Consider the following 13,679-nt stretch of genomic DNA (forward strand, 5'->3'; position numbering starts at 1 on the left):
ATAGTTATTTTCCCTACTTCCCTTATACACTCAAGATAGTTATTTTCCACTATCAATTGTGTGTGTCTTCCACATAACAGATGAGAACAGAAAATCAAATTTTAAAAATGTTATTTTAAATCCATAAAAATTGGTCAAGAGACTCAAGGGTGGGGGTAACACCTGAAACAACTTTTATCTCATTTTTATCTAGATTTCAAGTTGGTGGTATTACTTTGAAGACCAGGAGATAATATTTGAAGACAACATGTCAAGAAAATATTTCATCAAACTGTTCAAGCCTCAAGGACACTTTTTAAAAGGGGAGCGTGCTCTATTTGATAAACTGTAGTTATTGCTGCTGAAGTCTTTTGATCTTGCTGATTGACTTTTGCTGTAATAATAGCTTACTATCTAAATCTGATATGAAGGGCATTGCATTATTTGCTCATATCTCAGTTTGAATTCTGTACGGTGCTGCCAAAATGACATATGTCACATCCGTGGATCTGCATACTTTATATTGCTTTACACTGTGACTTTTGCCTGTAGTAAAGCTGATGAATGAGAGAAGCTGGGTGCAAATATTTACACATCTCTTGAATTACAATAGTCTATTTTGGACTGAACTTTAAGTTTTGATTCTTTGTGGAGAAGAGTATGTATCAGCAGGAAATCTCACATCAAGGTTTCATTACTGGGAAGAAATGGGGAAGCAAAATGGGGAAATGTTTCCTGAGCAACATTGTTCATAATGGTATATCATACTGAACCAGCATGCCTCCAAATGTGAGCGTTACTCAGCTCAACCCTCATCTGCAGCAACTGAAGAAGAACAATGGCAAAACACTGACAAAGATGGGATTATTTCTGCTTACATCAACCCTGGAAAGGGACCGTCCATTACAGTTGAGCCTCAACCTCCATCTTTTCAGGTCCAGTGTGATGAGAATTTGATAGAAATAATGTAGCTTGCTTTAAAACCTAAACATCTGCTGCAGCTCTCTACTGGTAATCCACTCAATAAAATCCATTTAATATGGTTCACTCACCTCCAAAGGCCTCTGTGATTGCCATGCTTTCAATCCCACCACCCAATAGTTTACTGGAGGGAGAGAAAAAGTTAAGCATATTGAAATGCCCACAGTCATGAGAGTAATGTCAAAAGGGGAATCTTTGCCACTTTAAGAAAATCTGTTCTCATCCAAAAGGCCCTGCACGTAACTCATGATGTGATATGGTGCAGGGGCACCACATGATCCCTGGTATACAGAGTGCTAATTCTGTCTCAGCTTCCCCTTCTACAGGTGCTCGAGTGGCCATTTGGTAGATAGAAGAGAAAACGTATTTTTTGAGAAGATAAGGCTCCACCAACAAGCGGTCATGGGATTGCTAAAAATCCTAATCTATTAATTTACCCACATTTTCAATTTATTTTCTGCTTATGTTTAGTCATTTTGCACTTGTTTTTCCACCAAGAAAAAAAATCCAGAAAGTACCTTTAAGGCACAAGTCACTGTTAAGAACAGTGTGGAGCTGCACCAGCCCAGAAAGAACTCCTTTAGACCAGGGGTTCTCACAACAAATTTTTTGGTGGCGTCAGTGTACGGCCACCAACTCTTGCTGATGGCCACTCTGACAAACCCATCTCTCTGTCCCTGCCTCCTGCGGCCCTGCAGCAAGAACCCACCCCAGGGAAGGTGGGTTGGGAACTCACCAGCCACCTGTGAAGTCCCAGGCTCCCCGTGCCCTGGCTGGTCAGGAGTGGGGGAGCTGCTCAGGGGAGAATCCCAGTGACCGAATACCACAGCCACCTCCACTGACAAGAGCCACCTCTGACACCATACACACCAGCCCCATGTATCTCCAGAAGCGCTGCCTGGAACCTCCAAGAAGGCTCTGTGGTGCAGGGCGCCAATCCCTGCTGGTGGTACCAATGCAAACACTAAGGCAGTGCCTCTCGCTGCCCTTGGTAACAGCTATTCAGGAGCAACAGCTAGGCACTGCAGGAGGGGCCGCTGCTTTTCCCTCCATCCCAATCTCCGCCCATGCTTTGGAGGTTGTCATGGCTGCAAAAAAATCCACTGGTAGCCACATTTGAGAAACGCTCTTTTAGAAACAATGCTTCTTAAAGCTCCCAAGCAGTGCTCCCAATGCACTTGTTACACTCAGTGCTGGGTTTACAATGGCGCCAGTGGCTCCATGGAGATGGGCCCATGCTCAGAAGGGGCCCCGGACTATTCTGCTTGCACTGTGGCCCGAGATCCTGCTGGCTCCCCCTGCTCACCACTTGTTCTTCTCTGCCTGCGTGCCCATTGACCAAGGGCTCCTCTCCACCGGCTGGCTTCACCCCCTGCTCCTCTCTGTCCCCGGCTGGACCCCAGTGTATCCTGGCTCCTGGCAGTCTCTGCTTCCTACCATTTGTGGGGCCTCACCCATCTCCCTGGAGCCGAGCCACTTGGGACTGGTGCAGAAGCTTGGCCAGTCTCAGCCAGGTCAGGGGGACGGGACAGTGTGGGGGACTTGGCTGGGCCCCTCCAGGCAAGGCATCTTGAGGGAGCGTGGCCGGGGTAGGCCCTGGCCTGGCTTATCAAGCCACTCCTGAAGGGACGGAGCGACTCCTGGCCCCAGAACCAGCCTTAGCTGCTCAGCCAGCTCAGGCCCGGCAGACACAGTCGCCTCCCAGCAGGGCCGGTGAGTGCAGCCAGGAGACAGGGCTTGGGGGAGTGGGTCTCTGGGAGGTCAGAAGGGGCGGGTACTGGGCTGTGAGGGGGCAGGGAAGATGTGTGTGTGTTGGGGCACTAGGGAGTGTGGGTTCTGTGGGGGATTCTGGGCAGTTGTGGTGGGGCTGTGGGCAGGGGGGCACCGGGCATGGTGCATTTGTGTGGGGGGGATCTGGAGGAGGCGATGAGCATAGTGGGTCCGGGGGGCTCTGGGCATAGGGAGTCGGAGGGTGTTGGGCAGGGGGCACTTTGTGGTGTGGCATGGGCCCGCCCCAGAGGGGAAGGTGTCCGCTGGCAGCACAGGGCCGGGCAGGCCACTGTGCGTCTGGCAACTGCCGGTTTGTAAATAGTGCCCACGTGCTGGGCTGGGTGGAGTGGGGCTGCCCCTGCCATGCCATGCTCCATTGACCCTGGCTGGCCCCTCTGTCTGGGGACTGACCTCCCCACGCCATGCTCCATTTCCTCCATGGGGGCCCACAAATATGTTTAGTGCTAGGTCCACAAAAGATTAATCTGGCCCTGGTTACACTACCCCTTAGAAGGGTGTAAGGAGTGCAGCCTTAAACAGTCAGCTATTCTACTGTCTGGTATGAGACAGTGTGTAAAGACACCCACCTCCTCTTTGTCCCCTGTAGGATGGTTAACAAACTGGGGGTGCTTGAAGAAGTAGTCATTGCAGTCAAGACAGTATCCGGATTGTAACTGTGCCTGGCACCTCTGCAGAACACACAAAGGAGGGAAGCCTCCTTGTGCATGCGCATGCAAGAACCAAACAGTCTGCTCCTACATTTTGAGGAAGAGTCCTTTCTGATTCAGATGGGGGTTTTGCTGCTGAACCATTCCACCATATTGCACATATATTGTGTCACTTCTGGGAAAGCGGATGAATGTGGGGAATTTTTTTCTGGTTTTCCTGCATAAACCTCAAGCAAAATAAACAGGGTCAGCTAGTACTTTTACTTTTTGAAATTAGATTTGAGGTGCATGCTATTGACATGAAACTATCATGTGTGTGAGCTTGATTAGCATACAAAAAGGTTGAGTCTACTCAAGCAAATTTAGGTCCTACAATTCACCACCATTACAGTTACACAGGTGGTAGCAAGAGTGGAGACTGCAGAGTAAGCAGGAATCAGGCTTGTTATCAGTGTCACCCAACCCTACTCTGAGCAGGGTTAAATGACTCACTTCCTCTTGCTTTTTTGCAAGTGCACCCACTGTGTCCTAATTGAACATGTGTCTCTAATAGTTGTTTTGTAGCCAGTTGGAGAAAAAGAATATGATTACTTTTTGGGCAAAGCTCAGGCAGGGGTTAAGTAGAGATAAACTTACTCAAATTCCTGGCTCCCAGTGGTGATATGGAACACCATCTTCCGTTTCTCGCTGTACTCAAAGGCAGTCAAGAATCCTGGTTCCTAGGGGAACACCAAAAGAAATTATTCAGTTTGGTCTGATACTTAGGAAGAATGTGATATCCTCAGCCAAAATCCATTTCTCCTCATTGACCTCTCATCTGGCTGAACCTGTCAAGGGCCATCATACTTGTCAGTCTGGCTGCTATTGACTATAAAGCAGTATCTCTGACTTCAGACTAATAAGCACAATCACTTGTAAGCATGATTGTTCTAATGCTTGCAGTGGAAAATGCTGCAAAGTATCTTAGCAGGGGAGGGAGGGTGGGCTTCTAAGTTGAAAATGCTAGGTATGTGATTTGCTTACAATTAGTTTGTTGGCTGCTTCTTTGATCTTGTCCACTTTGGCCTCTGAAAGCCCTTTCACATTGCACAATGCCCGCCTTGTTGTCATCTGGATCCCTTTGACGGTACAGATTCCCACAGACTTCAGCTTTTTAATATCAGCCACATTCTGTGAAGAAAGTTCACATTCTGTGATCACTAGCTCATGAAATGCTACGACTGGAAAGTAAAGAAAGCTTGTGTAGCCCTTTATATTGTACGTTCACATGTATGTTTATTTTCACTAAGAAAAAGTAGATATAACTGCTTTGTTGCTTCTGAATGTTCTAAATATGTCCAGGGAAGAATACACTTGCTTGTTGTCAAATGTTACAGATACTCCTGGGTGGGAATGCATTCGCGGTGTTTCTGAATAATGGCTGTGCCATGACTTCAATGGAAATGTAATGGAACAGAGGCAATGTAGTGGGTTACTTAGATAAAATAGTAGCAGAAGGTTTAAAGGACACTGCTTCAAACTGTCACCCCCAGACAAGTGCCTTCTTTGGGTAAAAACTTGGATGTGTCTCTCATTTATGCACAGGAGCTGTGTGCAAATGACACGAGGGAGAATAATGAATAACTTAATAGCTTCCATTGAGAAGCTTCTGTCTTCTCCTTGGGTTTATCTTGTGCATATCATGATGACAAGGATGGATGAAAAAAAGCCAGTCATGAAGAAGAAAAGTCTTATACATAAAGGGGTATAATAAGCACTCACTTAATATAAATCATTGAGTTATTTTTTCCAGTTTGAGAGAAGCCTACTGGTGGAGCTTACTGAAGAATTTTTAACTAGTAAGAAAACTGCTCCCCATTTCACCAGCATTCTGAGAACAGCATAACAAAGCCACTCACAGTATAATGTAGGGGCTAGAGAAGACATTGGAGTAATTATAGATAGTTACTGGCTAGTGCAGAAACTAATCTATGGCCAGATTTTCAAAAAATGCTCACCATCCAACTGCTCTCACTTAGGTGCTAAAATAAGTGGCCATATTTTCAAGAGCTGCAGGGTGGTAAGCACTTTTGAAAATGTGGTCCTTAATATGTAAACTATCAAAGACAAAATTTGCCCAGTGTAGATGCAGCTAGGTTGACAGAAGAATTATTCAGTTGACGTCGCTACCGCCGCTCACGGATAAGTGGTTTTTGGTAACTTTCCTAAAATAACATCCCATGCAGAACTGTCTAGATAATATCTATTACTTATACTTACAATTCCATGTTTCTGCAACAGGTCAATATCCTGAAACAAGGATTCCTAAATGAGGCAGGAGGAAAGATAGAATCTTGGTCATTTTTTTTCACCACCTTTGTTACCTTTACTGACAATTTAATGTGTCAGTTTTAAATCCTTAGACCTGGATTGCTTTTCATAATAGTACATGTCCTACTACCTACCAATATAGGCACAACAAAGAAAGAAGCAAAAGGGTTTCAGCATTTCCTCTCGTCTGCATACTGTGTAACCATCCGGAGAAACACAGCCACCAATCATGCTGAGAAACTCTACTAATGAAGCCATATAATGATACTCTTCCCTCTGACTCTCTACTATAGTGTTTCTCAACCTTCTCAGGTTGGAGACCCCTTATTCAAAGTCAATTTTTTGTGATCTCTTTTACTCTAAGCGTAAAACATGTATTGATGATAACAATAAGCCTACATAATTTATTTGGGTGTATGTGTTTTGAGACGTTGACAAAGAACAATTGATCTTGAAGGATAAGGGTGTGCAGGGAGCAGGGAAGCAAGATTTTCTTTGCTTTAGATTGTAATCAAATGTACCACCCTGCAACATATTTTTTCACAATCCATAAATACCTCGTCATCCTGGTACCCTACTTCTTCTTGCACTACTTGATCCTCCATGGCTTTCATTGTGAAAGAGCAGGCAATAAGGAGTCAGTCAGTACTAAAAAAGGCAAACAAACACACAATCAGGGTGGAAATACATAAAGTAATTATAAAGTACTCTTAATAGGGGTTCAATGGCATAGTGGGATATCGATGCACCATCACTTAAGAATCCAAATTCAGATTCTAAGCTTGGTCCTTCACTGCACGTGCCAGCAGGGGATGGATGTGTGGCAAAGGTGCTTAGCTCCCCAATAAAGGAGGGAGAATCTTGTTTTGCTCTCAGAAGACCCACTCTGCCCAAATTGGCTTAGGCAAGGTTTCCCTTTCTGGAGGGAGGACTGAAGTGACAAAGAGCCTTCCTGACTAGAGGAAATGGAAATAAAGGAAGAAAAAATTGGTGTAATTTCACAGGAGTTCTTTGGAAGTAAAAATAAAATGGAATGACTTATCTTACTTTCTAATGAAAAATATTCAAATAAGTTGTTTCTGAAACCTCCATATGGCACCACAATGTATTTCTTTCCTTGAGACAAATGGATGGAATCCCTGCCAGTTATGAAAATTTAGTCATCTGTATCAATTTTCTTTTAATATATTAATAACAAGAGGTGAAGTATTTCCTGAAGTAACATTAACAAGCTCCTTGCCCTCAGATACTGACAGAAGAAAAATTAATATAAAAGGTAAAGGGCATGTTACAGTCCTCTCTCTGTACTTTTTAAAAATAAATCCTCCCTTCCCTGTCCTGAAATGCATATAATCCTGCATTCCTTGCATTCAAAAGGGCAAGGGGACTGCTCCCCTTTGGGCAAATGGCAACTCAAAATTGGCAGAGGAGGCAGAGCCAAGGCTGTACCTTCCTACTGGCCAGCAACGGATGTAGGAAAAACTATGCCACACCCTGTTAAGAGGTGTAGCAGTGTAGACACTCCCCTGTTCTCTGGGGAGCCTTCCACTGCTCCTACTGTGGTAATGTGTCTCTGCCCCACAGCCAAGTTGGAGTTGTATCTAAAAACTTATACAGACCAACTCCAAAAATCAGGCACAAATGCACCCAGAGGATGAATTTATCTTGAAGTATATTTTTTATCTTTACATGTGTGTGACATCATTATTGTTAGTCTGGTGCACTGAGATAAGGAGGGTTCCAAGCACACAGGACAACATGGAACAGGGCGTGGAGACGGGAGATAAAGGGTTGAGACAGAACATGGGGCTGTGCATGGGGTTGGGGGAGCCTTGAGAAGGAAAAAGCGTGAACCCTTCGCTATTACTCCAACCTTAACCAGAGTTACTGCCCCGCTATGTTTATTTCTACACCTCCCAAGATACGTGTTAAAGAAATAAAGGGGCAAATCCTACTTGTCTTCTCAGGGTATGTCTACACATTACAGCAGCTGTGCCACTACAGTGCTGAAATGTAGCTGCTTCCTACACCGATGGAATGGGTTTCTCCATTGCTGTAAAAAGAAAAGGAGTACTTGTGGCACCTTAGAGACTAACCAATTTATTAGAGCATAAGCTTTCGTGAGCTACAGCTCACTTCATCAGATGCATATCGTGGAAACTGCAGCAGACTTTATATATACAGAGAGAATATGAACCAATACCTCCTCCCACCCCACTGTCCTGCTGGTAATAGCTTATCTAAAGTGATCATCAGGTGGGCCATTTCCAGCACAAATCCAGGTTTTCTCACCCTCCACCCCCCCACACAAATTCACTCTCCTGCTGGTGTGGCCACATTAGCAGCTCTTGCAACGCCACAAAGAGCAATGCATTGGGGTAGCACTTTTACCTGCAGCTGATTTCAAAACAATGAGAAGAGTGGCCACTTGACTTCAGGGGCTTATGGGACAGTTTCTGGAAGCTGATCAGAGCACAGTAATGCAACACCTCGTCCACATGGATGTGGGTGGGGGGGAGGGTGTAGCAAGCTTTATGCTGCTGGAGGAGGTGGATTACCGGGAGCGCTCCAGCTGCAGAGTCCAGGCGCTCTAAGTGCCTTGCCAGGTTGGACACCTCAGGAGTTGGGGTGCCCTGGGCTGCTTTACTGCGCTCTAACTTGCAAGCGTAGCCAAGCCCTCTGGCGACACAGCGCCGAGCCCCCTAGCTAGGCCGCTCTAATGTTCGGTTAGCTCAGGCCTCAGCCGAGCAGAGGCCACAGCAGCGCTACTGCTCTGTGCGGGACAGAGAGGCTCTGGCCAGGCGCAGCGGGAGACGGCTGGAAGCGACGCCCACTGACCTGGCCGCTCTCAGCCCCGCAGCAGCCGGCGGGACCCATCCCCCGCTCACCCCAAGCGCAGCCCCCGCCGCCTGAGAGCGCCTGCCCCGCCCCGCCCGTTATTCGCCGTTCGTGGCAGAGGGGCCAGGGACCAGCTCGAGTCGCCTCCCCTTTCCCGCCTCAAAACTCCCGCTAACAAGGGCTGGCACTGAACCGAAAAGGAGGCGGCGGTTACCCGAGCGCGCGCCTGCGCGCGCACCCGGACTCGAAGCCATCTTGCACAGGCGCACTGGTAGGTATCCGACGCCCTCAGCCGTCTGCGGCGGTAGAACGTGACCATACCGCCTCGATGGAAGAGGTTAGGACTCTACCACTGGGGAGCCGGGAACCGGTAGAACGTTATTCTGTATAAGGGCATACGTTAAAGTACATCTTCTCCCCAGGGCTCTACTCGTTAATGGAACGATCCATATTTAGCGCCCCTGGGAGAGTTTCGAGATATGAGCCGGTATCAGATGTCGGACCCCCTTCCCCAGCCCGGAATGGTAGTGTCGGGCTCGCGAACGGTCACGCGGGGTGGGACTGGGGGGAAGACTCTGAAGCTAGGCAGTACCATGGAAGGGAGGGCGAGTCAGCGACGTTCTCTCCGTACCTCAGCGCGGCGCCCGCCCGTGCGAAGCCGGGGGGTGTGTGTGACGCTGCGCCCCCTAGTGGCGTCAGGAGGCGCTCGGGGCCCGGGCGGGGCTGCAAATCCCTCCCGGGCTGAGGCTCTGCGCTGCAGCCGCTGGCAGCCCGGGCGCGCTGTAGGGGCCTCCCGGCTCCGAGCTGCTCCAGGGGCTGACGGGGAACGTGGGCAGCCCGAGGGCTCCGTTCAGTCCCGGCAGGGGAGGAGGCGCTGCCCCAGTGCCCCCTGCACCGTGGGGCCTGCGTGTACTGCTGCTGCCCGGTGCCGTGCCTGGGCCGGGTCATTTCTCCCCTGCTGGCCCGCCCGCCGCAGGGGCACCCGAGTGTAACAGCCCCGGTCTGGCCTACAGGGCGGCGGGGGTGACACAACCAGCCCTGCCATGCCCTAGTCACTTCCCAAGAACATGTGCTTTTGAGGAGTGTGGTGGCGTGGCCCTGTTGGTCCCAGGGTGTGTGAGAGACAAGGTGGGTGAGGTAATAGCTTGTGTTGGATCAACCTCTGAGGGTGAAAGAGGAGACCAGCTTTCCCGCTCGCTCCTCTTGAAACCTTCAGTTCTGGTGTTGATCCAAAGCCCGTCTTCTCTTTCAGCAACAGAAGTTGGTCCAGGAAAAGCTATTACCTCACTCACTCACGCAATCACAGACATGAAGGTCGCTATCTTAAAACAAAAAAACTTCAAATCCAGACTCCAGCGAGAAACTGCTGAATTGGAATTCATTTGCAAATTGGATACTATTAATTTAGGCTTAAATAGAGACTTGGAGTGGCTAAGTCATTATGCAAGGTAGCCTGTTTCCTCTTGTTTTTTCCTACCCCCCCCCCCCCCCCACAGATGTTCTGGTTTAACTTGGATTTAAACTTGAAGAGTGGTCAGTTTGGATGAGCTATTACCAGCAGGAGAGTGAGTTTGTGTGTGTATGGGGGTGGGGGGGATGTGAGAAAACCTGGATTTGTGCAGGAAATCGCCCAACTTGATTGTCATGCACATTGTGTAAAGAGTTGTTACTTTGGATGGGCTATCACCAGCAGGAGAGTGAATTTGTGTGGGGGGGTGGAGGGTGAGAAAACCTGGATTTGTGCTGGAAATGGCCCACCTGATGATCACTTTAGATAAGCTATTACCAGCAGGACAGTGGGGTGGGAGGAGGTATTGGTTCATATTCTCTCTGTATATATAAAGTCTGCTGCAGTTTCCACGATATGCATCTGATGAAGTGAGCTGTAGCTCACGAAAGCTTATGCTCAAATAAATTGGTTAGTCTCTAAGGTGCCACAAGTCCTCCTTTTCTTTTTGCGAATACAGACTAACACGGCTGTTACTCTGAAACCTCACTCACTGTGTCCCTCTTTTAAGGAAACTCATTGCTATCAGGACAGTGGATCACTTCTCCACCCTTCCTCCTAACCAGCTGCTTTCCCAGATTCTCAAATGGGAATTATCTTGGTCGATGTTTTCATACAGGAACTTTTGACAAGCCTGCTCGCTGCTCTTTTGCTGGTGGAAGGACCAGATATCTTGCATTGGCGCATACATTTATATTAAAAATTGCATAAAGTCCTAATATTTATATGTAACAGACATGGTACATTTAAATTGCTTTTTGTCTTCAAAGCATTTTAATAATTCATCTTCACCTGTCTGAGGCTTGCAGTTTGCGGGGGCAACACCACCTACCCCCAAACCACAGCAAAGTTTAGACCTGGTTTTTAAAGGTGCCTTGCACATGCAGCTCTAAATAAGGGTCATGGTAGTTCCAAATTAGCTGGCAAAAAATTGACATGCAAAATTATAGACCTCTTCTGACTATGTTGATGTAAGTAACTTGTTTAAGGTCACAAAAGGCAGCATCTGAGAAAGTCACATGCATAATCCATCAGCTCATCCTGCCTCTTCATACTGTCAAAGCAGTTACAAACATTGTACTCTTACTTGCCTGGATAAGTGAACAAAAATTACTTCTTCAAGTTCAGCTTCAATACTGCAGTTAATACTAGTTCACTATAATTCCATAAAATATATCCTTACTGCTACAGGTGTGATAAATGAAAGGGGGAGTGGGGGATAGCTCCCTTTTATGAACACCCAGCCAGCCAGTTAGCTACACAATCCCTGTTAGTAGCTGTTCTCTGCTTGCTTTACCTGTAAAGGGTTAAAAAAAGCCAATAGGTAAAAGGAAGGGAGCAGGCACCAGACCAAAGGAGCCAATGGGAGGGCTAGAACTTTTTAAAATTGGGGGAAAAAAACTTCCACTTTGTCTGTCTGTTGTTCCCCAGAGAGAGGAGACAAAGCAGGGCCAGAGCTAGGACTATGTTGTAAAAAGCTTTGAGCCAAGTATGAAAAATCATCAATCATACCTAGAAACTACTTACTGAAAACCCCATATATGTAAGTAGATCAGGAAATGTCTAGGAAGATGCGATTAGGTTTATTTTTTTGTGGCTTGTGGACTCCTCTGTGCTAACCCCCAAATGCTTTTGTTTTGCTGTAACCATTTAGCTGGACCTCAAGAAAACCATTCTTGATGCTTGATTATTATATTTCCTCTTTTTAAATCTAACAATAGCGTAAGTTCCAGATGTTTTCTTTCTTTTTGTTTTTAATAAAGTTTACCCTTTTTAAGAACAGGTTTGGGTTTTTGTGTCCTAAGAGGTTTGTGCATATGTTGTTTAATTAGCTGGTGGCAATAGCTGATCTCCTTTGTTTTCTTTCTCAGCTCTTCCACGGAGGGCTTGAGGGTACCCCACAGGGAAGAATTCCCAAGTGTGCCTTCCTGGGTTCAAAGGGGTTTTTTTGCATTTGGGTGGTAGCAGCATCTACCCCTCCAAGGTCAGAGAGAAGCTGTAATCTTGGGAGTTTAAGAGTGGCCAGTATTAATTTTTAGAATCCTTATGGGCCCCCACCTTCTGCACTTGAAGAGCCAGAGTAGGGAATCATCCTTGACAACAGGAAAGGAATGTCTGTATATCAAAGCTGTTGGCTTTAGTTGTGGTGAGATTTTTGAAACCATCTGAGTGGAAAGAGCACATATCCCAATGACTTTCAAGGTACTTTTGAAAATACCACTCTCAGTCCCCAAGGGTGTAGGAGTGTATGTAGGCATTTCTAATATTTGCCATGTGAGAAAATGAAACATGGAAAGGCAAATTGTGATCATCTTCCTCAGTGGGAGTGTCTGGGTGCTCAGCACTTTTGAAAATCAAGCCATGTATTTAGGTACCTGAATGTGGGCTTAGGAGCCTAAGGCTTTTGCTACACAGAGCTCTTGTTGAATAAGCTATTTCCCATATGGACACTTCCAGAATAAAAATGATGTTATTCTGAAATAACTACTTTACTCACATAGCTCACTTTTATTCTGGAATAGTGTGTCCATGTGGGGGAATTATTCTGGAATAGCTAAATTATACCAGTAAAACTGGTATTTTCCTGTGTAGACAAGGCCTAGCTTTAGCCTCCTATTTTAAAAAAACTTGGCCTGTTTTTCCTGTTTATAGACAGGCTCTTCCAGAAAGCAGATGAATGGACCAAGGTGGAAAGGCTACCACTCAGCCCAAAGTGCTGCTAAGATGATAATGCTGATACATGGAACTTAAACTTCACATCTTCAAAGTGCTATACAATCCTTAACTAAGCTTCACACCACCCATGTGTGGCATATAAAATATTCCTATTTTATACCATGGAAAACTGAGATACAGGGCTGGATTCATTGCAGGTTTCACCAGCACAGCAAGCCTCCCGCAACTTTCCTCCTGTCTGGGAGGGTCTGGAGCTGGCCAGCACAGCTCCACTACTAGATATTGTTGGCAAGGGGATGCACTGAGGCTGAACTACACTGCCTTTCAGCTTGGGACCAAGTCAGTTCAGATAAAAACAACTCAAATCTTTGCCAAAGAACCAAACTATGAAAACTATTAAAAACATATTCAAGTGACTTTTTATCCTCATATATTACTTCCATTCTTGCAATCTTGTGAGATTTTTCCAGCCCAGTTTTCCAGATCAGTGAGGTCAAACTTTTAAACTCAGAGCACTTCTGTGAACTGAATCTTCACATTTTTTTCAGGTTTGTCTATTCCTAATTGGTGGAGAAAGCTTTGGGGTGGGCTGCCCAAAATATACTCTTAAGATGCATATGAAGATCTGAATGGACATTTATGTGGGAGAAGTCATGAATTCTGGTTTGCTCAGGGTGCTGTTTCGGGATGAAGACACTTCTATGACAGACCTGAACTCTTGTCAGAACTATAGAGTACATCCAGGTGAGGGGTCAGTAATTGGTTCAGCTTCTCTCCTTTCTCTGACAGCAATTGTTTCTCTTTTCTGTGGAGTGGGGAAGCGAGAGAGCGAGAAAAGCAATATAAACTGTTCAAAGGTATTTTCAAAGTAGTAAGAAAAATCTTTTCTAACCTTAAATCACCTAGAGCAATCAAACAAAGTTTAGGAGAGGATTTCTTCACCACTTTGG

The 13,679-nt window shown here is 46.2% G+C and overlaps 2 protein-coding genes across 11 annotated transcripts in view; both read right to left on the reverse strand.

The window, feature by feature from the left end:
• Positions 1-9,395, reverse strand: part of DMC1 (DNA meiotic recombinase 1) — a 36,961-nt gene extending 27,566 nt beyond the window's left edge. The window contains exons 1-6 of one of the 5 annotated variants that reach the window (XM_073326530.1): positions 9,139-9,395; positions 6,266-6,356; positions 5,658-5,702; positions 4,422-4,568; positions 4,035-4,117; positions 1,032-1,084 (exon numbers count right to left, since the gene is read on the reverse strand). In XM_073326530.1, the coding sequence (XP_073182631.1) occupies positions 1,032-1,084; positions 4,035-4,117; positions 4,422-4,568; positions 5,658-5,702; positions 6,266-6,322 (385 nt within the window). In that variant the 5' untranslated portion in view covers positions 6,323-6,356; positions 9,139-9,395. The other 4 variants (XM_073326512.1, XM_073326503.1, XM_073326521.1 and 1 more) reach the window with 4 other exon arrangements.
• Positions 9,396-10,611: 1,216 nt separating this feature from the next.
• FAM227A (family with sequence similarity 227 member A) overlaps positions 10,612-13,679 on the reverse strand; it is a 47,373-nt gene continuing 44,305 nt past the window's right edge. For all 6 annotated transcript variants that reach the window (XM_073326452.1, XM_073326445.1, XM_073326458.1 and 3 more), the window contains one exon: positions 10,612-13,534. In XM_073326452.1, coding sequence (XP_073182553.1) covers positions 13,429-13,534 — 106 coding nt within the window. In that variant the 3' untranslated portion in view covers positions 10,612-13,428. The remainder of the gene's footprint in view (positions 13,535-13,679) is intronic.

This window comes from Lepidochelys kempii, chromosome 1, assembly GCF_965140265.1.
Source record: "Lepidochelys kempii isolate rLepKem1 chromosome 1, rLepKem1.hap2, whole genome shotgun sequence".
NCBI classification, from domain to species: Eukaryota; Metazoa; Chordata; order Testudines; family Cheloniidae; genus Lepidochelys; species Lepidochelys kempii.